At 46.3% G+C, this 24,389-nt stretch overlaps 1 protein-coding gene across 1 annotated transcript in view; it reads left to right on the top strand.

Annotated features, from left to right (window-relative positions):
• Window positions 1-22,891, top strand: part of adam19a (ADAM metallopeptidase domain 19a) — a 39,580-nt gene extending 16,689 nt beyond the window's left edge. The window contains exons 5-23 of the mRNA XM_086166343.1: window positions 580-656; window positions 4,709-4,892; window positions 5,624-5,689; window positions 5,809-5,880; window positions 6,456-6,622; window positions 8,076-8,160; window positions 10,071-10,213; window positions 10,639-10,816; window positions 12,663-12,752; window positions 13,002-13,197; window positions 13,391-13,499; window positions 14,559-14,763; window positions 16,119-16,196; window positions 17,755-17,863; window positions 18,129-18,270; window positions 20,022-20,121; window positions 20,440-20,676; window positions 21,342-21,538; window positions 22,354-22,891. Coding sequence (XP_086022469.1) covers window positions 580-656; window positions 4,709-4,892; window positions 5,624-5,689; window positions 5,809-5,880; window positions 6,456-6,622; window positions 8,076-8,160; window positions 10,071-10,213; window positions 10,639-10,816; window positions 12,663-12,752; window positions 13,002-13,197; window positions 13,391-13,499; window positions 14,559-14,763; window positions 16,119-16,196; window positions 17,755-17,863; window positions 18,129-18,270; window positions 20,022-20,121; window positions 20,440-20,676; window positions 21,342-21,538; window positions 22,354-22,405 — 2,487 coding nt within the window. The 3' untranslated portion in view covers window positions 22,406-22,891. The remainder of the gene's footprint in view (window positions 1-579; window positions 657-4,708; window positions 4,893-5,623; window positions 5,690-5,808; window positions 5,881-6,455; window positions 6,623-8,075; window positions 8,161-10,070; window positions 10,214-10,638; window positions 10,817-12,662; window positions 12,753-13,001; window positions 13,198-13,390; window positions 13,500-14,558; window positions 14,764-16,118; window positions 16,197-17,754; window positions 17,864-18,128; window positions 18,271-20,021; window positions 20,122-20,439; window positions 20,677-21,341; window positions 21,539-22,353) is intronic.
• Window positions 22,892-24,389: the final 1,498 nt, after the last annotated feature.

The following is a 24,389-nucleotide window of genomic DNA, read 5'->3' as shown; positions in this document are numbered from 1 at the left end:
TTGACCTCCTGGAACTCCTTAAACTATTTCAAGACCACCATGTTCTGCGACAGCTTCTTCTTCCAGGTCCGCGTACTACTGACTTCTAAATAAAATATGATGCTAATACAGTATAGCATGTTCTTGTGCTGACGCTAAATATCTTTTAAATTACTTACTATTTAAGCAAATAATTTTTGCACCTCTCTAACTCCACATGTGCTTTCAGTACTACAGTACTGCTCTACTCAGCTGCTGTATGTAATATACTGTATATTTAATTCTGTGACAGTAAACCCTTCTTGTTCATAGAATGACAGAAGTCTATATAGAATAATTTAATCAAAAGGAATTAATTAGGGGATTAATCCATAATTAAACTTAATTTGATTTTAGTCCTTCCTTGAATCAATCAATCAATCAATCAATCAATCAATCGAGTGATTATATTTATATATATTAGATATATATATATTTTATATATATAGTCTGTATTATATTTATATTAGAAGTGCTTCTAATCACAGACCAATCACTAGCTGGGATCCTACAGCCAATCATTTACCTTCAGCCAATCGTTTACGTCTGTTTATCTTCCAGGATCACTGCTTCTACCACGGCCTCGTACGAGGACACCCAGGGTCCTGGGTGGCGCTCAGCACCTGCTCAGGGATCAGGTACCACACACACACACACACACACACACACACACACACACACACACACACACACACACGCACACACACACACAGAGTTTAGTTCTACTAAATCCAGAGCGTGAAAGCCCCAACTCATCTGATGGAGCAGCAATCGAACCCCTGACTCGTCAGCAGGAGAACTTCCTTAGATTCTACTGGTCATCAGGTCTTTGGACAACAGAAGAAACCCAAGAAAGTCATGTTCTTCGTCTGGGCTTTGTCATCCTGCATGTCCACTTCCTCAATGTCCATCTCCGACAGCTTCTCTGGTCCAGGAGAGGAGGACTCCTCTGACCAGTTTTGGTGGGATGGAGGACCATAGAGGTGCAAAGGCCTCAGATCTACATAGCTAACCAGGTGGAGAAGATGCTGGATTTTCTGCATGACCTACCCAAAGGCCTTTCCTGATTGGGTTCTCCTGCAAAGTGCCTGGAACCTTATCTCGGTGGTTAGACTTCGACCCTGGAGACTTCTGGGTCTGGCTTGTATTCTTCGTCTCCAGGCACCGGCTTCATGCAGAACTCCTGGCGCTTCTCAAGTGACTTGACCACAGCAGGTTCCTCTGCTTTGAGTAGGGAGGTTGGCAGGACTATCTGAATTCTTTCTATGAAGTCTGCAAAAAGACTGATGGTGTGATGGTCATTGTTCCCAGATACAACATATCGATGTTTTCTGAAGCCTGCAGTCCTGAATGAGGACATCTCTTGCAAGCTGAAGATTTTTCTTCATCTTTCACCTACTTTACGGAAGGCTTTGCTCTCCTGTAAAGAACTTTCATCATCCTCAGTGCCATGATGAAGATCTAAGAGTACGGGCGGGTTGATCTCCTTTCCATTGCTTAGGGTAACCTCATGTTTGCTGCATGAGCAGTGACAATGGCAACGCCCTCTGTGGTCCAAGGTCTTCAGCTCATCTGCAGGTCCAGTGTGTCTGTTGTCCGCTCAGTCCTCACTCTTGTTAAAGACATATGGAGGAGCTACCGTGTAGGTGATAACTTCTGACATCTGGTGGGTCATCATAGAAAACTGAAATATAGCCTGTTCTGTTTAAGAGTTGGTTGACCTTTGGTTGAACTCCTCATCAAGCTAATGAGGAGATCATGAGATAGCGAGGGGGAGGGGCTGCTGCTGCAGGAGAACATTCAACAACTACTCCAGAAACATTGATCCATCACATCACAGAGTCATCTGACGCCTAAGGGACCAGGAGCTGATCAAGAGATATGAGTCTGATGTTGATGGTTCTTTGGAATCAAGTCCTCTCTGCTGTATGTCTGGAACCTTGAGGGAACTGTGCGCAAGTTCAAGGTGCTGCTAGATTTGTGTTGCATTCTTGTCTTCTCACCATATTTATTCAACATGACAAAGACGTTCTCCAATATCAGCTCATGTGAGGAGCCCCAACACATCAGAAGGTTCATGTTGCTTTTTTCTATCAGCTCTAGAAGAAGACATGAGCAGCTAGTAAAGGTATTGATGCAATGGCATGAACAGACATACAGGCAGTTAGCCTAGCAATATGAAAAGCTAACATAGCCGTATGACTTGTTAGCCATCAAGATAGATAGTTAGCCTAGCAAAATAAATAGTGAGATCAGCAATATGAATAGTTAGGGTAGCCATACAAATAGTCAGTCCAACCATATAAATGGTTAGCTGAGGCATGTAAATAGTTACCTTAGCCATATAAATAGTTAGTCTAGCCATGTTATATATATTTTAGTTTAATATTATAGTGAGCCAAGATATATATATGTATATATATATATATATATAGTCAGTCTTGTCATAGAAATAGGTAGCCTAGCCATTTAAATTGTTAATCTAGCTCAGAACCAACGTGAGGAGGAGGGTCTAGAGCAGTTCTCTCCTTAGGTGAAGACTCAAAGAACCAGAAGAGGAGCAGATGTTCTGCTGCTCTGAGTTCCAAACTAACACACCTGCTGAAATCCGACTATCCCTCTCATCCTCCAAGCATGGAGTTCATCTCGTCAGTCTTGCCCTCTGTTGTGGGTTCTCCTCAGAGAGGCTCTTGGTTTTCCCCAGGATCCAAATCTCTCATGTCCTAGATCGAGTCCTGCTCGCAGCTCCACATCATCATACCCCCTGCTCCTGGTCACTTGATGGTGTTTCGCATTGGATCTTCATGGCAGCTCGGGTCGCTTGGAGAACGGAGTACCTCGGTCTAGTGCTGCTTGGAAGGAGAACAGGTGGTTCACTCCATTTGGCTCCGCATCTTTTGGACCTTGGAATAGAATGTACCTTTAATCGTCCCTCGGGGGGGGGGTGGATTTCAAAGTTCCCTGTCCATTTCTTCTGTTGAACGTTTTAATCCAAGTACCATGAAGAGATCCAGCTCCAAAACCCAAAAGAAAGTGAACCTAGATGGTCGGACCACCAGGTCAAATGAGGAGATTATCTTGCAGTTCCACCGTAAGGGCACAAGAAAACAGTTACATTCCGAAGGAACCTCTGTCAGAAATCAGCTGGTAGGTAATCGTTCAGTGTCTGCAGGCTGGGGGGGGGGGGGTGTTCCCTCTGAGGTTTCTGTCCAGACAGATGAAGGTGAAGCTCCTCTTCCTCCTCCATCCCCTCATGTTCCGCTAGAAGTGACTCATCGGCTCAGATGTTCTCCGTAAGCAACCCCCGGAGGTTCTGGCAGAGAAACCGAATATGTATTCATGAACTGGATCCAATAAACAAGAGATCCTCTCATGATTGCCTGTAGTTTTAGAGGGAATTCTTTGAGAACCCTAACATCTAAACAGAAAGATGAGAGATGTGCCCGTGATCGTGGCCAGATGGATATTAAATCTGAAGAGGTGTTCCTTTGGAGAACCGCAGGGTTTCACTCCGGGACGGAAACCCTCAGATGAATTGGACAATGAAGGAAATGTTCTACTAAACTGTCAGATATTTATTGTCACCAGACTTTTATTGACTTGAACAGAACAAGACGTGACTGGAGAACGTGTTCCGCCTCGGAGAACGTTTTATGTTCCTACTCACTGTGAACTGTGGGGAACAGGTCAACGCTGGAACCGGTTCTGCGTTATTGTCACTTCATCAGACACGAGGTTTAAGAGTTTTGTGCAAAACCAAAAAAGAGCAGTCAGAGTGAGATTCCTGCTGATGTTGAGGAACATCAGGGAACAGAACGGAGAAAGAACCCAAATATCACAAGGCCATCAAACAGCATGGAAAGAGGTGGAACAGGAACCAGAACCGAAGCTTCTTCTTCTGCGGAGATCCTTAATGTAGGCTAATATTCTAACCTTGCTTCGTCGGAAACATCTGAAAACTCATGAGCCCTGATCTAGAATTAACTAGAGACAGTTCCAACAGCCACTCTTAGAAAGGACTGGAGAACACCAGAACTTCAGTATTTGAGATTAACAGTATTGGAGATAAAGAGAATTGGAGAATAAGAGTACAGGAGTGTAAGAACACTGGAGAGTCAAAGTACTGGATAGTAAAAGTATTGGAACAGAAGAGTACTGGAGAGTATTCAAGTAGTTCTTGGGAAGGACTTAAGAAAACAGAACCTCACTTATAGTATTGGAGAGTAAAAGTACTGGAGTGTCAGAGCGCAGGAGAGTAGAAGTACTTGGATGGTATTAAGAAATATTACAACAGCATCTCACCTGAGGTTCCGCCTGAAACGCCGTCGGTGAACTCTTGAGAACATAGAACCCTGCTGCTCTCTGTTCCAAGACAAGGTATTTTTACCCTGAAATATTAAATACCTTTAAAAATGTTCTCCATCGAACATTTCTGATCATCTGATCATCTTCTCCCAACCTGCTTGGGTTCTCCATAGCTTTCTGGATCTCTTTTGGAAAGCGGGCGGTTCCACGTTCTTCATCACTGGTGAATCACTGGGTTCTCTCCATACGTTCCTTCCTGTGGTCTCACCAGGTTGTCTGTCTTCCTCCCACAGTCCATTGAAGGCTATTAAGTGTCCGTAGGTGTGAATGGCTCCACCTCCTGAGCTGAGGGTACGACTGTGATTGGCTGTGGTTTATGTGACAGGGGCCTGATATCCCTGAACTCCAGCGTCTTGTTCTACATGGAACCGGAGAACGGCGAGGACCTTCTGCGCCACTCGCTGCGGAACGTGGAGGATCTTCTCCCAGGAGGTGGAACTTGTGGCCACTGCCAGGGTTCCTCACACCATGGGCACATCTCCAGCTTTCTCAGAAGGTCCCAGTCGAGGGTGAGTCCAGGCCTTGCCCGTTCATGGTCAGAAGAACATAGCAGAACTGAAACTAGAACTGCAACTGGAACTAATATTAGCTGGAACAACAGCTAAAACAGCTGTTGTTTCACTTCCACAGTGAAAAGGGGAGTGTAAAGGGGTTGTGAAGGTGGTGTAAATGTGAAAAAACTGGTTATAAAGGTTGTGTAAATGCAATATAAATGGTTGTGAAGGTGGTGCAAATGCGTGTAAAGGTGGTGCAAATGGGTGTAAGGTTGGTGTAAATGGATGTTAAAGGGATGTAAAGGGAATTAAATGGGATGTGAAAGGGGTGGGATGGAGTTGTAAAGGGGGCGTGTAAGGGGTGTAAATGGGTGTGAAGGGGGTGTAAATGGGATATAAATGTGTGTAAAGGTGATGTAAAGGGGTGTATTTCATAATACCTAGAGTACAGAAACCAGCAGCTGCTCTTCAGATACACATTATGTAGTACTCCTAAGTAATGCAAATGCAGATGTAAATACTGCCCATTTAAACTGTACTCATCCTTGTACCTGCACTTTATGAGTTGTACACCAAGCTGCAATCAAATGTCTTATTGTACTACCAACATGGTTCCTATTTATACTGATGTTTACCCTTGTGTAGTTCTGTATCTGCTGTATTTACCCTTGTATTGTGTATGTACTGAGTATGTATTTTTGGTACTGCACTCTGAGCAGCTGATGTACTCCGCTCCCTCTCTGCAGGTGAAGAGGAACACCTGGGGAACCACCAAGTACATGGAGCTCTACATCGTGGCCGATAACACGCTGGTGGGTAGCCTTGCTCCTCTTCCTCCTCCTCCACATCACTCCATCCAGCACTCCACTCCTCTTCCTAGTTCCTCCTCCTCCTTCATCAGACCTTCTTTCTCCTCTTCTTCCTTTCTCAGTTCCAGAGGCAGAACCGGGACCTTGACCGGATCAGGACCAGGATCATGGAGATCGCCAACTACGTGGACAAGGTGACTTTCGGCCCCGCGCCATTCCTCACCTGGCGGAAGGCTACTGCTAATTATACACCTGTATTTGCACTTGCTTTTGTATTTTCTGCAGTTTTCCGTATTTTTATGTGTAGTTTATCATGTCTTGTGGTTTTCATGGAATTAGACTTTGAAAAGCAGTGGAAGTACTTCATGGTACGTCATGGCACTTTTAGGGTTCTTAAGTTACACATATAGATAAGTATGCTCATATTTTTCTTATCTATCTTATGTATAAGTATATATTTCCAATTACACATTAGACACAGTTTTGCGTCACTTCCTGTTTCGTGCTTTTTAGCCGAGGACTTCACTTACTCCTGTGATGTTGGCATTTATGCTAATGAGAGCTAATAGTTCTTCCGCATGTGCCCCCCCTCCCATCCCCGCAGTGCCCAGAATGCAGAATGTGATATTAACTGGAAGGAAATCAATCGTGTCCTTCGGCTGATCTTCTTCTCCAGCAAAGACGAGCAGCTTTGTGTGACCAGACTGTGCTATCAAAGCTTAGTGATGTGTGTGTGTGTGTGTGTGTGTTTGTGCGCGCGCGCACTCAGTTCTACAGGGCTCTCAATATCCGTGTTCCTCTGATTGGCCTGGAGGTCTGGAACAGCCGAGACCAGTGCATCATCAGCGAGGAGCCCAACGCCACCCTTAAGTCCTTCCTTCAGTGGAGAAGGAAGCTCAAGTCACGCAAAAAGCATGACAACGCACAGCTGCTCACGTGAGCGCACGCACACACACACACACACACACACACACACACACACACACATTCACACATACACAAGGATACCCGCTCTGAGGTACATCCAGAGGTAAATTCTAGATGTTTGGTGCTTCTTCCATGATTCCTCTGGAGGACAGATGTCCCTATCTTCTCTCTGCTGTCTCACCATGAATAACAACCACTGTATGCTATAATGCTACCTCCACAATGGGTTGACTTCAGACTGGTAGAAGAATGAGCAAGAACACAATCAGGACCTGGTTCCTATCCTTGAGAACACATCCCATGTTCCAGAAGTAAAGGAACACCTATGTGGGAATCTTTGGAGAGAACCAAAACGATGGAGCTGGTTTGAGAGAAACATTCATCCAGTCCATTCAAGTTGAAAGTCAAGGTGGTTCAGAACTTCTGCTTTGAAGCACTTTACCTGGAATGTACTTCAAACCCGGTGTAGACCTTCAATTGAAGGTTCCAGAAGAACTGTGAGGCTTGTGCCGTTAGCTTGACTTATGCTGTTAGCCTTACCCACAGTGTTACACTGTCAGCTTGACCTGCTCTAACAAGTCAGGACACAGAAGGACTCATGGGGAGCCCCTGGTCGATCCCGGGCAGGAGAACAAGTACTGAGGGACGCGCAGTCGGTAGGCGGGGAAGGAAATGAGGCCAAGGTTCCGTGTCAAGGTCTCGTGTCAGGATTGGACGATCTTTGTGAGAAACCAGTGTAGATAAAGGACATCCAGACACAGTTTGATCTGAGCAGTTGCTCTGAGAGAAAGCTGAGTGGGTAATATCTGTTCCCCCGACAATGCTCTGCCGTTCTATCTTTCTAGCTCGGTCCCCAGTTCTTCATCTCGCTGTTTGTTGTTTGTTCTGTCCCCCCTCCCTCTGTTAATGACACCCCCCCTCCCTCCCTAGGAACCTTTAATTTGGCTCTAATGACATAAACAGTTTGGCCTTTGGGGGATGAGAACCCCCACCCTTGTTACTGTATATGTTGACAAAAGATTAGTGAGACGGGGATTTAATTAAGCAAAAGATGGTTCGTTCAATCAGGCGCTATGAGGTGGCGAGGGGGGGGGCTTTAGTTATACACACACACACACACACACACACACACAAACACACATTTATGCATTAGCATAATTTAGCATGAGTAAATTGGTGGCCCCCGTTGGCTTGTTATTAGCTTTGACACCACAGAAGCCCATTTGGCTGTGTGTGTATGCTTTTGTGTGGTGTGTTGGGGTATGGATGTGAGGGGATGTGGTGGCGGGGGTGGGTGGAGGGGGGGGCATGGTTGCATGGTACATGACAACAGCCTGAGGAACATACACTGGGTTTAAACCGCAGAAACGATCATGTCTGCTCTATCAACTGAAATCAATGTGCATCCACCTCAGAAACAAGAAGTAAACAGGGTCTGTGTGTGTTTGTGTGTGTGTTACAGGGGTGTCATTTTCAACGGGACCATAATTGGTATGGCGCCGCTGGAAGGCATGTGCAGTCTGGAGAACTCAGGAGGCATCAATGTGGTATGTCGGAACTGCCCGATCGTTGTTCTCCATTGTTCCCTCCATTGTTCCCTCCATTGTTTCCCTCAGCTATTCCCCCATTGTCCTCCCAACTATTCCTTTTATTGTTCCATTCATCATTCCCTCCATTATTTTTGCCATTGTTCCCTTCATTGTTCCCCCAGTAGTTCCCCAATTTTCTTCTAATTGACTCCCTCCTTTGTTCCCTCCCATGTTTCCTCCATTTTTTCCCCAGTAGTTCCCAATTTTCCTCCCAATTATTCCCCCCATTGTTCCCTCCCTTGTTTCCTTCATTGTTCTCTCCATTGTTTCCTCCAAATCCACCCCATTGTTCCCTCCATTGATCCTTCTATTGGTTCTCTCCCTTGTTTCCTTCATTGTTCCCTCCATTGTTCCCCCATTGTCCTCCCAATTATTCCCTCCATTGTTAGTGTTGATGTGCAGAGCTTGGGTTGAAGGTTGGCCTCTTGCTAGTAATTATGGTGATCATTCATTGATTGGCTAATTTTGTGAATGTCTGCAAATGTTTTTCGTTCTGGAGTCCTGCAGAGAAGAGCGGATAATCTATGTGGTCTTTATATGTGGGGATTAGGACCACACCGACCTTCATCTGAGGGTTCAAGAACATCTTAGGTTCTAACGATGTGACTAAAATGAGAACAGAGACTGTTAGGTGATGGATTGATTGACAGCTGCATGCTCTTGAAGAAAGCTGATCCTTAGGTTCCTCCTCTAGAGTCCAGGAATATTGTCTGTCAACCTTCACCAGAAGATGGAGGGTTCTTCATAGGGACCTTCAGTTATGGTCGAATGATGTAGCACATAAAGCAGTGGATGCAGCAATCTAAAAGGTCTGCTTGGTCCCTTTACCGGAATCGATTATTTTCGAATAGGCTGACCCCCCCCCCCCCCACACACACACACACATGCACATTCACACACTAGACTAGACACACAAACATACATAGACACTCACATATACGTTCAGACACACACAAATATATAACCTTTGTATGGCTGTATGGAAGTGTGTGCATATTAGCATTTAGCCACCGTTAGCTCGTTGTCAGGTTGATTGTGATGAAACGTATTTAACTTGATTTCCAGAATTACAGGGCTTGTGATGCGTGTCGGTGTTGAACTAACGCCTTGCCGATGTTACTGCAGTCACTGAGATGATTGGCAGAGGTCTGCTAATCCAGAGGTTCCTTTCCTCACAGAAGAAGAGGAGAACATAGAACCGGTTTTATTTTCTGGAACATACCCTGAGGCATGAGATGAGGTTCACAGAGTGTGAAAGGGAAGAACCTGAAGATGATCCCACGTTGGCCGTGTTCTCGTCCACTTGGTGTGTTGACGTGTTCTGAGAGTGACAGCTCCCGGTTCCCCTGTGGTTCCTCTCACCACAGAAGGCTAGAACGTTCCAGCGACTGAGACGCTCTGCCTCAACCAGCTGCATGAATAATGTAGCAGCAGAACGTGGAGATGACTGACAGGTCTCAGCGATCAAAGAGGAGCTAAAAACTCCACTCTCCGGGTTCTTTTGTTCTGTCTGACTCCAGAGCCTTTGGAGGTAGAACTTTATTTATCACTCCTGTCATAGTGCTTGATTTAGCTCCCTCGTTCTGCATTGGTTTTTTTGTCAACAGTCAGATCCACGGTTTTGTGACTCAGAGTCCAGAATCTTTGAGTTCTGTCACTAACTTTTGATATGAACTCCACTCGGGCGGGTTCAGGTGAGGATTGGGTTCCAAGCAGGGCTCAACGCAATGGTAGTGTTTCAAGTATGGTCAGGATTAGGTTCGGGTTCGGGGTAGGGTGAAGGTAAGGAAAGCGTTCAGAGTATGTCTCTGGTTCGGACTTGGTTCCCGGCAGGATGGTAACTGGTGTCACGCTGGCGCCCCCTACAGGACCACTCTGAGATGCCCATCGGGGCGGCCGCCACCATGGCCCACGAAATCGGCCACAACTTCGGGATGAGCCACGACCACGACGGCTGCTGCGTGGAGGCGACCACTGAGGAGGGCGGCTGCGTCATGGCTGCTGCCACTGGGTGAGAATCCTACTTCCTGTTCGCTTTTACTACAAGTACTCATTCGCTGGGATCATTGGATCTCACTTTTTACTTCCAGTAACCTCGAATTACCTCCAAATTTGTACTATTGTTCTATACTTTACTATAAATGTTTACTGTGCTACTATAATGAGCTATAAATGCTTACTAGTCTACTATAATGTACTATGAATGCATGCTATCATACTACAATGTAGCAGAAATGTGTCCTATGGCAGCCACTTTCCAAATTGATTGATTATCGGATGTGTGATCGGTGTTCCTCCAAATCTGAGACTTGGTCCAGAAGTGTGTGGAACCCACATGGGCTCTGATGCTGGAGATATTGGATCTTCAGAGCAAGTAGCGTTCAGTGCTGGTCATCCTGATGACGGCGTGTTTTTGTTGGAACATTGTCCTCCCAGGAAGCCGTTTCCAAGGGTCTTCAGCCACTGCAGCCGACGGGACCTGGACAGCTACTTCCAGAAGGGGGGCGGCATGTGTCTCTACAACCTCCCTGACATGAAGGATCTGGTCGGGGGCAGGAGGTGCGGCAACGGCTTTGTGGAGGAGGGCGAGGAGTGCGACTGCGGGGAACCCCAGGTGAAGGATCGTCGACTGTTGTTCTTGTTCTACAGGAACACTGTACATTTGGGCAGCCATTTTTGAACGCGGAGGCATCGGGGTATCTAAGGGGATGAATGGACGAGGGGTTCTGACTCCTAAGGGGAACAGGGCAGAAGGCTCTTGATTCGGCTCTAGTGGAGTCTCCAGGTTCTCCATGCTGATGTCTCCAGTTGCTGACAAAGGTGCTCTTGCTAGCAAAGACCACCATACCTGATTCCTCCAGGTGGAGACAACACTCTGGAGGTTGTGAAGGACCTCGCCTTCCTCAGCTCCGCTGTCTTAGAGGAGCTCTCACAGGTCTCTTCAGCTGTGGCTGGTCCCACCAGCAGGGTGAGGGACCACACCAAGGTCTCAAACATCACCTGGTGGTAGAGGTGGACTCAGAATGGTGTCCTCAGCAGGCTGCCCCACCTGCAACAGCAATGTCTGTGACCACATTGCAAAGGATGAGGTGTAAGGAAAGGTTCCCGGAGCTGCTCCTGCCCTGCCATCATCTCTATTACTTGCAAGGCCTCTTTATAAATGATTTAAACCTGATCTACGTTTTTCTGCCAGAACACACACACACACACACACACGCACGCACGCACACACACACATACGCACACACACACGCACACGAACACACGGCTGTCATCTCCACCAGTAATCCCCTCTCAATGTAATTAGTTTTTCTTCTTCTTCTTCTCTTCCGCTTCTTCTCTTCTTCTTCTCCTCTACTCCCACATTTGTTTGCTGCCAAGCCAGGGCTGCTCTCAGGTCGCCACGGCAACAGGAGCTGCTGTTGGTGAAGTTTATATATTTATATTTGAATATATATATTTATATAGATATTTTTCTGCTCACCAACATCAGTGTGTCTCCTGAGACTTACCGGATCCTCCTGGACAGTGGAATTTATCGGATACTGATCAGCTATTGATCAGCAACTGGTCCTTTACATCAGTTGATCAGTTCAGTCTTGCCATTAAAGATATGTCAGTTTAATGCATCTAGAGTTAACACACACACACAAACACACACACACACACACACACAAACACACCATAGGTTTTGGTTCTCCTGACTGGTTTTGGAAGGTAGACGTTCAAAGTCATGAAGCAGTTTGTTTCCAAAATAAATAAACTAACAGTGAGAGGGCGGGGACTATAACAGTTAACACTGGGCGGCATGTGGGGCTTAACCTGGGCGGGTCAGCTGTGAATCATCCGACCATTCACCCTCTTATTCACACCTACAAGCTGGTATTCAATGAACCTGGAGAACATGAGGAGAACCCACAATAATAGATGGCCTTCAGAGTGACATGCTCTTGTATTTTCAAAAGTCAAAGTACATTAACAACATCAGCAAAGTACTTGAACAAAGGTTGTGAAGGTACTTCAATAGTGTAGGAAGGAAGTACCAGGAAATATATTTAATACCTGAAATGATTTCTTTGTTAAACACGCAAGAAAACAAGTATTTCCATGAGAATACTTCATTAATTCTAGCAGTACTGTAAAGTACACAGTTAGTAATTGAGAAGCAGCACCTTCAGGAAGAAGAAATGGAACGCCCATATATGGTGATTTTTAGAAAATCAACTTGGTTCTGGAAAAACCAGTGTTTTTCTGGAGATGGATGACTTCTGAGTACTGCTGTCAGAGTACTTCTGAGTACTGCAGTCACTGTTCTTTATCTTGTGTAGTGGGGAATGGCAGTACAGGGACAATCCTTGTAGAACGCTAATATATGGTTATGGCTAAGTGCATGTTTCTCACCCTGACCTGTGTGTGTGTGTGTGTGTGTGTGTGTGTGTGTGTGTGTGTGTGCTCGCCAGGAATGTAACAACGACTGCTGCAACGCCAACAACTGTACCCTGAAGGCGGAGGCTCAGTGTGCCCACGGAGTGTGCTGTGAGGGCTGCAAGGTACAGGCGCACACACATACACACACACACAAGCATATATACATACTATATAGACATATGCACGTGTACACATGCGCACACTGGCATGTGCATGTGCACACTCCACCCACCCCTCCTCTGGTCAGATGCTGACAGATGAGAGAACACCCTGACACTTTCCTCTATGTTCCCTCTGACACTGGTTCTAGTTCCACCTCCCGCCCTGGAGGGGATCAATACTGATCAATCAATCAATGTGTGTGTGTCCAGCTGAAGCAGGCTGGTACTATGTGCCGTGGTCCTGCCGGGACATGTGACCTTCCCGAGTTCTGCACGGGCGCGTCGGCCTTATGTCCCCCCAACGTCTACCTGCTGGACGGGACCTCCTGCCAGGATGGCCGGGCCTACTGTTATAATGGCATGTGTCTCACACACACTCAGCAGTGTGTGCAGCTGTGGGGCTACGGTGAGTGCTCGCACACACACACACACACACACACACACACACACACACACACACACACACACACATGCACAGTGACAGTAGCTGCCACATCTGACCTTCTGACCTTGTTGCTTCCAGGACCTTAAAAGACATTTTAAGCTTTTGTGTGTGTGTGTGTGTGTGTGTGTGTGTGTGCATGTGTGCATGTGTGCAGGGGCCCGCCCGGCCCATGATGCCTGCTTTGAGGACGTCAACGCGGCAGGAAACGCTTTTGGGAACTGTGGGAAGGACGAGCAGGGGAAGTACGTCGGCTGTGAGAAGAGGTAGGCTTACTTCACTTCCTGTTCCATCACATCCCTTCCTATTTGTTTGACTGCTAATGTGTAGATGGTCTCCTTCTCCTCCATTTGGAAGAAGGTTTACTTCATTTCCGGCCAAATATTAGGTCATTTTCTGAAATTTTTCAGGAAATTTTGATTTTTCAGAGATTTAAAGATTTAATTTAAGAAGATTTTTGACTTGTAATTTGTCATTTCGATTGAATTTCAGTCTTTTTTTTTTCCTCTCCATGGGAAAATTAAGGTAATTTAGTTCTGATTTAACATTAAATTAAAGATTAATTCTTGTTATTGTTCTTGTTAATTTGGGAGCTCACTTCAGTTATTTAGCTTTCAGTGAAGTTCTTTTAATTTAACAAAAAAAGAATTTGTTTGAGAACTGAGGTTTTTCATCCTGTAGTTTTTCATTAATTTTGCTTATTTTGGTAATTTTTCTCTCCATGGAAAAATAAAGTTGATTTAATTCTGATTTAAAACTAATCTCTTGTTATTTTTCTTGTTACTTTGGGAACTTAATTTAGCTATTTATTTTAGACACAGTTTTCTATCACTTTTCATTTATTACTTATTTATTTTTGATTTCAGTTTTATTTCAGGAGTTATTAGTTTATGGTGAGTACCTCTAAATGTATTTTGAGCCAGAGAGAGTAGACATCTTTTGTCCAAACAAGACCAAATATTTATTTACTTTTTTCTACCTATATATTCATATATGTTATTGAGTTATTGTATATATTTATGAATCTCTTCATCAAAACTTCTATTGAGTACTTGAGTCTCCTTCCAGATGACAATTTCTCCAGATGTTCAGACCTCCTGTCTGTCAGATGTATAGAACCATTTAACAAACCTAGAAGTATTTGACGTAGTCAGAGTACTGCATCAGGTCCTTCACAGTGCCAGGACCTATTACTTACAGGTGTAAAGAACTTAAAAGTGGAGGTCCTTGTCTGAGGTCTTAGGAGGTCAGAGATGAGGAGTAGCTCTGACAAAATAAAAGCCCCAAGGCATGATGTTGGTGTGTGTGCGGTTCTTCTCTTGCAGAGATGCCAAGTGTGGGAAGATCCAGTGCCTCAGTGCCGCCAAGAAGCCCAAAGGCACCAATGCTGTCTCCATAGACACTATCATCAAGACCAACGGCGTCGAGGTCAAGTGCCGGGGAACCTATGTCTACAGCACCCAGGACGGCCAGGGGGACCTGCCCGACCCGGGCCTCGTCACGACAGGGACCAAGTGTGGCGATGGCAAGGTAGGTCACGTGACCCCGCAGAACCCTGGGAGGGGGATGGGAGCAGGCTTCGATCGTCTGGTGGAACTGGACCGGGTTCATGTCCCAGACGTCCCAACCTTTGTCCGGTAGTGCTCCTGACTTTTGGGGGTGGAGCCAAAGAACCATTCAGTGCTTAGATGGAGTCAGTGGCGTCACCAGGATCAAAAATGCTCCCCCTTCATCATGTGGTTTGGATCACAGGACCAGGTGAACAGCTGTAGCTCTGGGTTGGGATTATAATCCTGTCCATTGATCATTGATTTGTGGGACCTGGAGCCTCATGGAACGCCAGCAAGGGAGCCATGTTAGCTGCTATGTAGCGTACCTGTTTGTTCTCCTGTTGACAGACAGAACCCTCTGTGGAACCATGGAAACCTGTCACACTGAGTGAGGGTTTCACCTCCACGCCCTGATCTTCTAATTACATTTTAATAAGATTCAACACGTCTCAATCCATTATAAGGAAGTCATATGGCTGCAGGTTCCTGACGTGTTAGCAGAAGGTCTTTATCCAAAGTTCTGATTACAAGGTTCTGATCATCTGGACCTGAACAGGAACATGCTTATGAGCAGTAGAGGGAAGACATTTAGGTCCCGGCGTCTTGTCGGAGAACACATTAATCAGATGTTTCACCAGTGCTCTACCCAGAGGCCCTGGAGAACTGTTATGCTGCGTAGGAAGCGGAAGTCTTATTGTTCACTGGAACAAAACAAGACTTCCTGTTTCACAATAAAAGCTAAGCTTGTAGGCGGAAACATGAGCTGGTATTTATTTTGAAAGGAACAGGGATGCTAATGAAGGTTAGTCACCGCGGTAATCCCGGGGCCTAATCCTGTCCAATCAGCATCATGTGACAGTGTTGCCAAGGGCGACGGGCGGTAATCTGTTCTCTTGTTCCTGAGCTGTATTCTGTTCCCAGAACCCACCGGAGAACGTTCCACCGCCGCGGAACTTAGAGCTTCGTCCACACAGAGCTTCCTGTAGGCTGCTCTCAGTCGGCAATGGCCGCCGAGTCACACACTTTGTGTCTGCTCTCGTCCTTGTGATTGACACCTGACCCTTGATTGACAGCTGACCCTTGATTGACAGCTGACCTGTGATTGACAGCTGACCTGTGATGGACAAGCGCTGTAGTGTGACGCTGTCTGACCCTGTTGAAGCTGCTTCTCGACCGGTGACTGCCCGGGTTGCATCCCTGTTGTTGTTCTGCGAGAGAAGGTCCACAAACAGTCTCCGCAAAACACCTGAGCTGATCTCCTGAAGGACACGGACGCTCAAGGGCAGTGTGTGTGTTAGTGTGTGTGTGTATAATCACAATGTGTTTTCGTCACAGGTGTGCAGAGACCGCCGGTGCCAGAATGCGTCTTTTTCGGAGCTGGAGGCCTGTATCGCTCGCTGCCACGGCAACGGGGTATGTCCACACACACATTCACACACACACACACATACACACAAATGGAACAGAGCTTCCATACAAGATGCACGCAGGGGCAACAGCGGGTTCGTCATGTTGCTGAAGGACACTTGGGCCTGCAGATGGGGGGGAGCTGGGAATCAAACCCTCAACCCTCTGATTGTAGGGTCTGCGGCTCCGCCGATGCCCAAACACAGCAGATACTGTTGTTGTTTTTGGGTTCCGTCGAATGGAGATGTTCCACTTCCTGTCTCTTAATGAGTAAACAAGCCCTCGATTCTGACCTAGATTCCTCGGGTTCCTCGGGATCCTCGGGTTCCTCCGGTTCCTTCTGAAAAGAATGAGGCTCTGCTAGCGATGTAACAAAATTAACCTCCTTCCGATGGGGCGGGGAAGTGTGTGTGTGTGAGTGTGTGTGTCGTGGGGGTGGGGAGAGGGTCATGCCCCCCCTCCCCACCACACATCACCACACCCCTTATGGAGACCATGAAATGATCTCCTTAGTTCCACTTTGTTTCTCTCCAACCAACTTACAGGCACTGTTAATATGCTAATTAGCATATTAGCACCATAGCATGTTAGCATCTCACTATAGTATTGACATCAATAGCGAGGGATTTTAATGATTAGCAGCTTAGAATATTCAGAAAGTACTTCAGAGCTATACAGAAAAATATTTATTTATTCATTTAATTATTCATTGATTTTTTTTTTCGCCTGTCAATGTATTTATTTTCATTCATCTGTTCCATTGTCTGCTCTTTGTGAAATGTCTCATGATAATGCATGGCAATTTAATGGATGGACGTACAAAGTAAATAAAAATATTTTCCAGAATTTTTTGCAAATTCAAGAACATTTCCAAGCTTCTGCTGAAATATATAAATAGAATTATAAATTATTAATAGAATGATAAATGATACGTATAATTTCATATTTTAAATATATATATTTACACACACACACTCACACACACACACAGACACACACAAAGGCACACACTAATTGAATTAACATGGTATCTTTGATGTTCTGGCGCCGTTGTCACCATGACAACCGGGACACTTTGAAACCCATTTACACTTTAATGAATTACCTTCATCTGGCATGGTCCTCGCAGAACCTTAAAGCTGGATCTACGTTCTCCTGGAAAGCAGAGGGTTCTTCAGTTAATGTGTCCTTCAACCTTCTGTAGAGGTTGCGTGGTGATGCAGGGTTCTACGTTCTAGTTGGCGGTTCTCTCTGTGGAGCTTCCAGGTTCTCCCTCCGAGGTTCCCTCCGGGTTCTCTTGTCATTGGTTCATTGTCCACACCTCAGGTGTGAGTGAGATGGTTGGACGCATGTGCAGCCCCGGGATTGACAGCCGGTTAAGCCCCGCCTCCTACCTCATAGTCAGCTGTGATTGGCTCCGCCTAACCCTGTGAGCAGAAACCCCCAGGCACTGACTTGAGAGAATGAATCAATGAATGAATGGATGATGTTGTCACAATTCCACCTGGAGTCAGTACAGGTGTTTGGAGCAGGCGGCCAATCAGATTTCGTTTCCCGTCTGCAGGTGTGTAACAGCAACAGCAACTGTCACTGCAACCCGGGCTGGGCGCCACCCTTCTGCCAGAGGAAGGGGCTGGGGGGGAGCGTGGACAGTGGACCCGTGCACGACGACAGTGAGTACACACACATACGCTGGGCTCTGAGCCCCTCCGCACGCACACCAACACGCATACACACACACATTGGTCTCATTTTAATGCTGTCACTTTAAAAGCAAATTACACCTTAAGGTTTTGTTTGGACTTTGCAATAACCTTGCTACCTTGTCATGGCTTGCTGTTGTCTTTGATAGTAAAAATACTCGCAATCCTGGTTGATTGACAAGTGTGCTTGTGCGTGTGTGTGTGTGTGTGTGTGTGTGTGTGTGTGTGTGCACAGGTCAAGGGGGGCTGGTGGCTGGGCTCCTCTTTGCCTTCCTGGTGATTCTCCCAGCGGTTCTCCTGCTATTCTACTGCTACCGGATCAAGACGTCCTACCTCCACCGGTGGCTGCAGGAAAGACAAAAGAAGAAGGCCTGCAAGTGGGTATTACACACACACACACACACACACACACACACACACACTGTATCCACTGGTGTGAATGAGTGAGTTGATGTCCCAAATGTGGGATTGACAGTTGACCGCCCCATGTTCAGCTGGCTGGATCCGGCCTCGGGTCCTGAGAAGCTGCGGGTGTGATGACAGGGTAAAGTTCATCCGAATGACAGAAACCATGTAGATGGAGGTGTTCTCTGGTTCAGCCTGATGTTCTGTCAGGTTCCCGGTTCTGAGAACAGTGGCGGCGGCGACGGAACCCGACGGCGTTTCATCATCAGCCAGACGCCCACCTGACGCTGCCGGTGCCTCGTTAGCATAAAGCGGAGAAACCAGCCCTGATTATGTAAATCAAGAGACAAACCGAGGAACCGGCTCCCTCAGATCTAGGGAGCTGACATCAACAGGAAGTGACATCATCGTGTCCGTCTTGGATTCAAAGCGTCCGGACCTGTGGGGTTTCCGCTGGTCCCCCCATGCTCTGTGGGAGCGCAGTCTCTCGCTGAGCGACAGGATTGGCTCTCAGAGCGGGATCTCTCAGACCCTTAGAACGTTTGAGGATCGCGTGTATTCGGGTGGGTGAAGTGGTTATTACATAGTTATAAGACTTCATTATTGTTTTGTGGCTTTGACACAGCCGGGTGTTCGGTTCCAAAGACCTCCTGCGCCACGCTGCCACTGCTGCTCGTCTTTGCTGCTTAATTGGAGAACTTAAGAATGGCCAAAACTAAGAAACTCAACTACACTAACCAAAACTAAAACACTCAAACCAATTATATTTAACTTTATGTCTTTTTATATTTTTATCACATGTAATTCTTAATTTTAGTAATAATTGTAGTCATAATCATGTCACCATCATTTGGTTCAGACTTCAGATGCTCATTAGCATCTTCTTAATTATTCATCAATGATCAATAATTCACACCCAGTTTCCTCCCGAACAAATGAATAAATTAGTTTAACAAGGAAGAATCCGTTTGTAAAAAAACAAACAAATAAATGAATGTATTATTACATGTGAATGGATTAATTAACTATTTATCAATAGGCAATACAGGTTTCCTCAGGTTTAACTCAGCTGTCTGTCAAACTCTAAGCCCCGCCCCCAAATAAACATTCCAGAGGAACTGCAGGATGTTCGGATGTTCGTTACATCACAATCATGATTGGTTCTTGGATTTGCTGTCCGCTGAGGAACCATGGAGAATGTTCCACAGCTCCTATAGGTCCAGGTCCTATTGGTCCACGTCTAGGTGGACCTGGACCAAGGAGTCCAGTTGGTCCTGTTGGTCCAGGTTCTGGTTGAAGGGATCATGGTGGCGCAGACTCTGGGGAATTTAGGTCTTGGAGATCCAGGTTTCTTGATGTTGAGGTCCTGGAGGTCCAGGTCATGCGAGGTTCCTGGGGATCAATGTCTGCTACATCTTACCAAGCCTGTGATTTGATGGACCGTGAGAAGACGTGTCCATGTTTGGCTCCACCAACCTGAAAGCCCTAGCCTGGTGCTGTTGAAGGAATCGGGGTCATGACTTGGATTTGTGATGTGTGTGTGTGTGTGTATAGCTTTGAAGTGTCATCTATCTATAATATGTCTGTTGCCAGGCAACGACAGTAAAGGATGAGGAAGAAGAGATGGAAGCAACCTCCAAACATTCGCTCTCTCGTTGCCTCCAGGATGGGCAGATGAATGTAGAGGGGCAGCTTTAAGATGTTTCTCCTCTTCTCCTCCCAGGGGGGAGGTGTCCTCCACCAGAGGGAAGAACGGCCATCTGAATCCCGCCTTCCACCTGAAGGTGGTTGGACCAGGCAGCAAAGCCGGCGGGCGCAAGGAAGTGAGTTTTTGGTGATCGTTGGGAGGTGAAGGGGGTGGGGTAGAGGAACCATAATATATTTTGTTTGAAGAAAAACAACGGAGGATTCTTTTGTGAAAGAATTCAAAGAATATGTTGTTACAAGGCTGTTACCAAACAAATGTAATTTTCATCAAAAAAACGAATGCAGGAACACAACACCTGTTCACCATGATCTTGTCCCGAGTCCAACCGCTTGTCAGAGTCACCGCAGAGTACACCGCAGGCGTTTCAAGATGAAGTCCAGCGCAGAGAACAGGGAGTCTTCCGCCATTAAAATGTGTTCTTTCCACTTTCAAGGTTCCTCACACCACCAAGGAGGCTCTCCCTCTCCGCCCTGGCCCGCCTCCCGGAGGCTCCCAGCCCGTCAACATTGTGAGACCTCTAAGACCTGCCCCTTTGCGTGAGGTCAAGGTGGCTCGCCCCCCCCTGCCAGCCAGCAAGCCCCCCGTGGCCCCGTCCACTTCCCCTCAGACCCCGCAGAGACTGGGCCCCCCCAGGAAGCCCCTCCCCCTCAACCCGACTCGATCGCCACTGGTAAGAACAGCTGAAGGAACCAGACCCTGAACCTGGAACCGGTCTAGGAGACTTCTCGTGCCTTTTGTGGCTTCGGCAGTGGACTTTTTGAACTAGGGTTAGCTGAGCAATTAGCATAGCAACAAGCCTTGCGTTGTTTGAACATCTGAGTTCCATAGTGGGCCCCAACCACGGGCCTGTTCCGGATCAGGATCTATCTTAGAAAGAGTGTTTTCGGGCACCCTGTCAGTAGATGTCTGACGACCAGTGGGCAACTCTTCTGATGATTGGGTGAAACTTTGCTCTCCTGAAAGCTAGGTTGTGTGAAAGCAGCGGTGGTTTTAATAGAGCAGAAGGTAGAGTATCTTCTACAGATGAGTTCCAGGCTCAGGGACCAGCATTAACTGGGGAACCTGTCTCTCTCTGAGAAGTTCTGTTCAGTTTTAAGGCATGGAGTTATTCTTAAAAACAAACAGTTCAATTGCTATCCAAGTTCTCCAGGCCTGATGATCTCCAAAGAAGCAGCAACATACATGAAGAACCGCTGAGCTGACATCAAATGAGATGTGATGCAAAACAATGTTGGCGGCGAACCATCATCCATGCTCAGTAGGACCAGTAGATCTAAGAAGTTCCTCGTTGGAAGCTGGCTTCACTGTCTGGTTCTTCTTTACGATCTCCTTCAGCTGGTGTCGCAACAGCCCTTGGGACTGTCCCGCCTGCCTCCTCAGAGACCCCTCCCTCTAAGCCCGGCCCGAGGAGCCAGTCCGGTCCGGCCCCCCGCCGGGAAGCCCTCACAGGGCCTGCTGGTCCTGATGCAACCGGCGGGCGGAACGAAGCCGGTGGGGAAGGTGTCCGCCGTTCCACCGCTCAGAGTCCTCAGGTTCGTCTTGGAAAGACAAAACACAAACATGGAAACTACAAACATGGAGCACCTATTGTCTAAAAACAACAGGAAACTACAAAGAAGGACTCAATGTTTTTTTAAAAACAGTAGCAAAAAAACATGGTGCAAATAGCGGTTAAAAAAACAGAAAACTACAAACATGGAGCCAATAACAGCAAATATTACTGCAGGAAACTACAAATATGAGGCAAAGTGCACCTAGAAATAGCAGGAAACTACAAAGATGGAACACATAGAAGCTGAAACAATAAAAAACACCAAACATTGAGTAGGTATTGTCTTAAAACATTACATTACATTACAGTCATTAAGCAGAAGCTTTTATCCAAAGCAACTTACAAAAATTGCAATTCAACACCAGGAAATGACAAACATGGAGACAATAGCAGCTAAAAACAGTAGGAAACTACACACATGGGATCATAGGAAGTATAACTGTTGGAAACTACAAACATGAAGCAAGTGTTGACTTAAAACAGTAGGAAACTACAAATATGGCAGCGGATGGCATCGAAAGCAGTGGGGAACCACAAATATGCTGAAAAAAACAGTAACTGTCTCCTTGGTCTTAATCTCAATGAGGGGGTTTCACAGCTTGTGGAGCATCCTTCCATTTAGAAGGTTGGTGGTTTGATTCCTAGCTCCTGCTGTGTGCAATCCGAAAATCTGAATTGTCCTTGGTCAAGGCACTGAGCCCAAGCTGCTCCCACTGGTGTGTCAGTGCTTTTGCATCGCAGCTTAAATCAAATTCACCTCCATCACGTTTTCATGGTTTTTGTTTTTTTTTCCAGACCAATCCCAGGTGCCAAACCAAACACAGCCCCATCACCGCTGCACAAATGACCTCCTCCAGCTCGCTGCCCTGCCGGCCGCCAGCCGCCTATTTGCACTAAGGGACATCGGCTGGCGAGAAGCACAGAGGCCCCGCCCACCAAGCGGCGCCAACATTGACCACGACACGGTTTTGCTCGAGGCCTTGCAGACTAAGATGAGGGTTCTGGATGGGGAACGGTCCCGATGTTCTAATTCTTCTTTTACAACTTATTTTTCCTAACTTGTATGTTTTGTACGAATTACTTTTGTTTACATTCCGTGTTCGGTTCCAAAGAGGCGTGTCCAGGACGCCCGACCCTGGTTCTTCTACCAGACACCGCCTCGTTCCTATGGTTCTATAATTTATTGACGTCCCAGGTATGTGTCCTGCGGGCAAGATCTGTTTACCTGCGGGTTGGGGGGGCGACCACCCGCCACCACCTGCCCTCGTCCGGTCGAATGTCTTCGGCTTCCTGTTACAAAATTTGATTTGGTACATAAAATATTTTTACGAAACCGTCTGAGTGTTCCTCCCGTTCTGTCCTGGTCTAGAACCTCCCAGTTGGGCTCACTGGGATGCCTGTAGAGAACAAGTGCAGAACACCTGCAGGAACCAGGAGCTGCAAACCACCATTCAGAAAAGACCTTCATTTTTGAAGACGATTTCGTGAACAGTCTTCACTGTCGTCAACAGTTACGTCAGAGTCCACAGGCCACCTCCTGGGATTTGTAGTTCTTGGATGATAAGCAGTTAATTAGCATTGTATCTAGAGAACAGTGCTGCTGGGCTGCTAGAACAGCTGATTAATAGAGCAGGAATTTAATAGAGCAGCAAGTTATCAGTGGCCTATCAATGGTTAGCCGGGCAAATTTTATTGAGTGATGGTATTTAGCAACGGTGCTAACCAGTCTGTTGCATAGCAAGCAGCTAAATATGGATGATGGTTGTTACCACTGATCCCAGTTGGACTGGTGATTCTAGCAGTGATGCTAGCAGTCTAGTTGGCAGATTAGCCAGTCATCGGTGATTTGGTGTTTACTCGTAGCTGTTTTGTAAGCGGCAAGTTAGCAGGTCCAATAATGAGTAGCATAAAAGCTATACATCGATTGTATTCAGCAGTGCTGCTAGTTTGCAAAGATGCTGATCAGGAGTCAACTGTTTTGCTAGTTAACAGCAATGCCTGCATTACTAGCTCTGGTTAGCAGAGCAGCGACGCTCAGAGAGATTCATTTTTACCAATTAACCATGAAAGTATTTTTCAAGCCTTTAAATACCTTGAAAGCCGCATTTTAATCAAAATGGATTTATGTTCTCTCGCTTCTCCGAGTTGAACGTCTGATTTCGTGCAGCGGGCTCGGACGAATCAGAGTTTCATCCTGAGAAGATCAATTTTCAGGAAGTGAGATACAATTTTGCAGAAGAATGTTTTTTTTTTTTTAAATCACTTGTTTTTGTACTTGTGTCATCAGCGAACAAGGAATGCCAAGGTTCTCCGCTCTTTGACGAAACAAAGCAGAGATTCTTCTAAACAAAGATCCGCCTCCTCAGAGGATGGTGGACAAACTGTCACTTCGTCCTGAGCGAGAACCTTGTTCCGCAGGCAGCTATCACACTTTCTTCAGCGGTAGCTTACGGAGAACCTCAGGAACCAGAGCAGGAAGTAATGTTCCATCAGCACAAGGAGCCTCCGGGTTTTCATCCTGTGGTAGCCTGGGTTCTTCCCGTGCTGGTGTCTCCATGTTCCATCATGTCAGCTTGGGTTCTCCCTCAATAAATTCTCTCCATGACCTCCAGTCTGTTCATCCTCCACAAGATAAAATAGGATGAGAAGATCAGACAAGATCAGATGATATAAGATCAAACGAGAAAAGACGAGGTAAGATGAGAAGATCAGATCAGATGAAATCAGATAAAACGAGACATACATATATGCATAAATTGAATGTATATATATTTGTTTATTTTGTCCAATACCATGTTGTTGCTTTGTCACGTTCACTTTTTAATCAGGTT

This window comes from Fistularia commersonii, chromosome 19 (genome assembly GCF_037954325.1).
Source record: "Fistularia commersonii isolate RoL2024-O1a breed Wild chromosome 19, RoL_Fcom_v1.0, whole genome shotgun sequence".
NCBI classification, from domain to species: domain Eukaryota; kingdom Metazoa; phylum Chordata; class Actinopteri; order Syngnathiformes; family Fistulariidae; genus Fistularia; species Fistularia commersonii.
The sequence above is the reverse complement of the archived record's forward strand: the minus strand, read 5'-3'. Positions and strand labels throughout refer to the sequence as shown.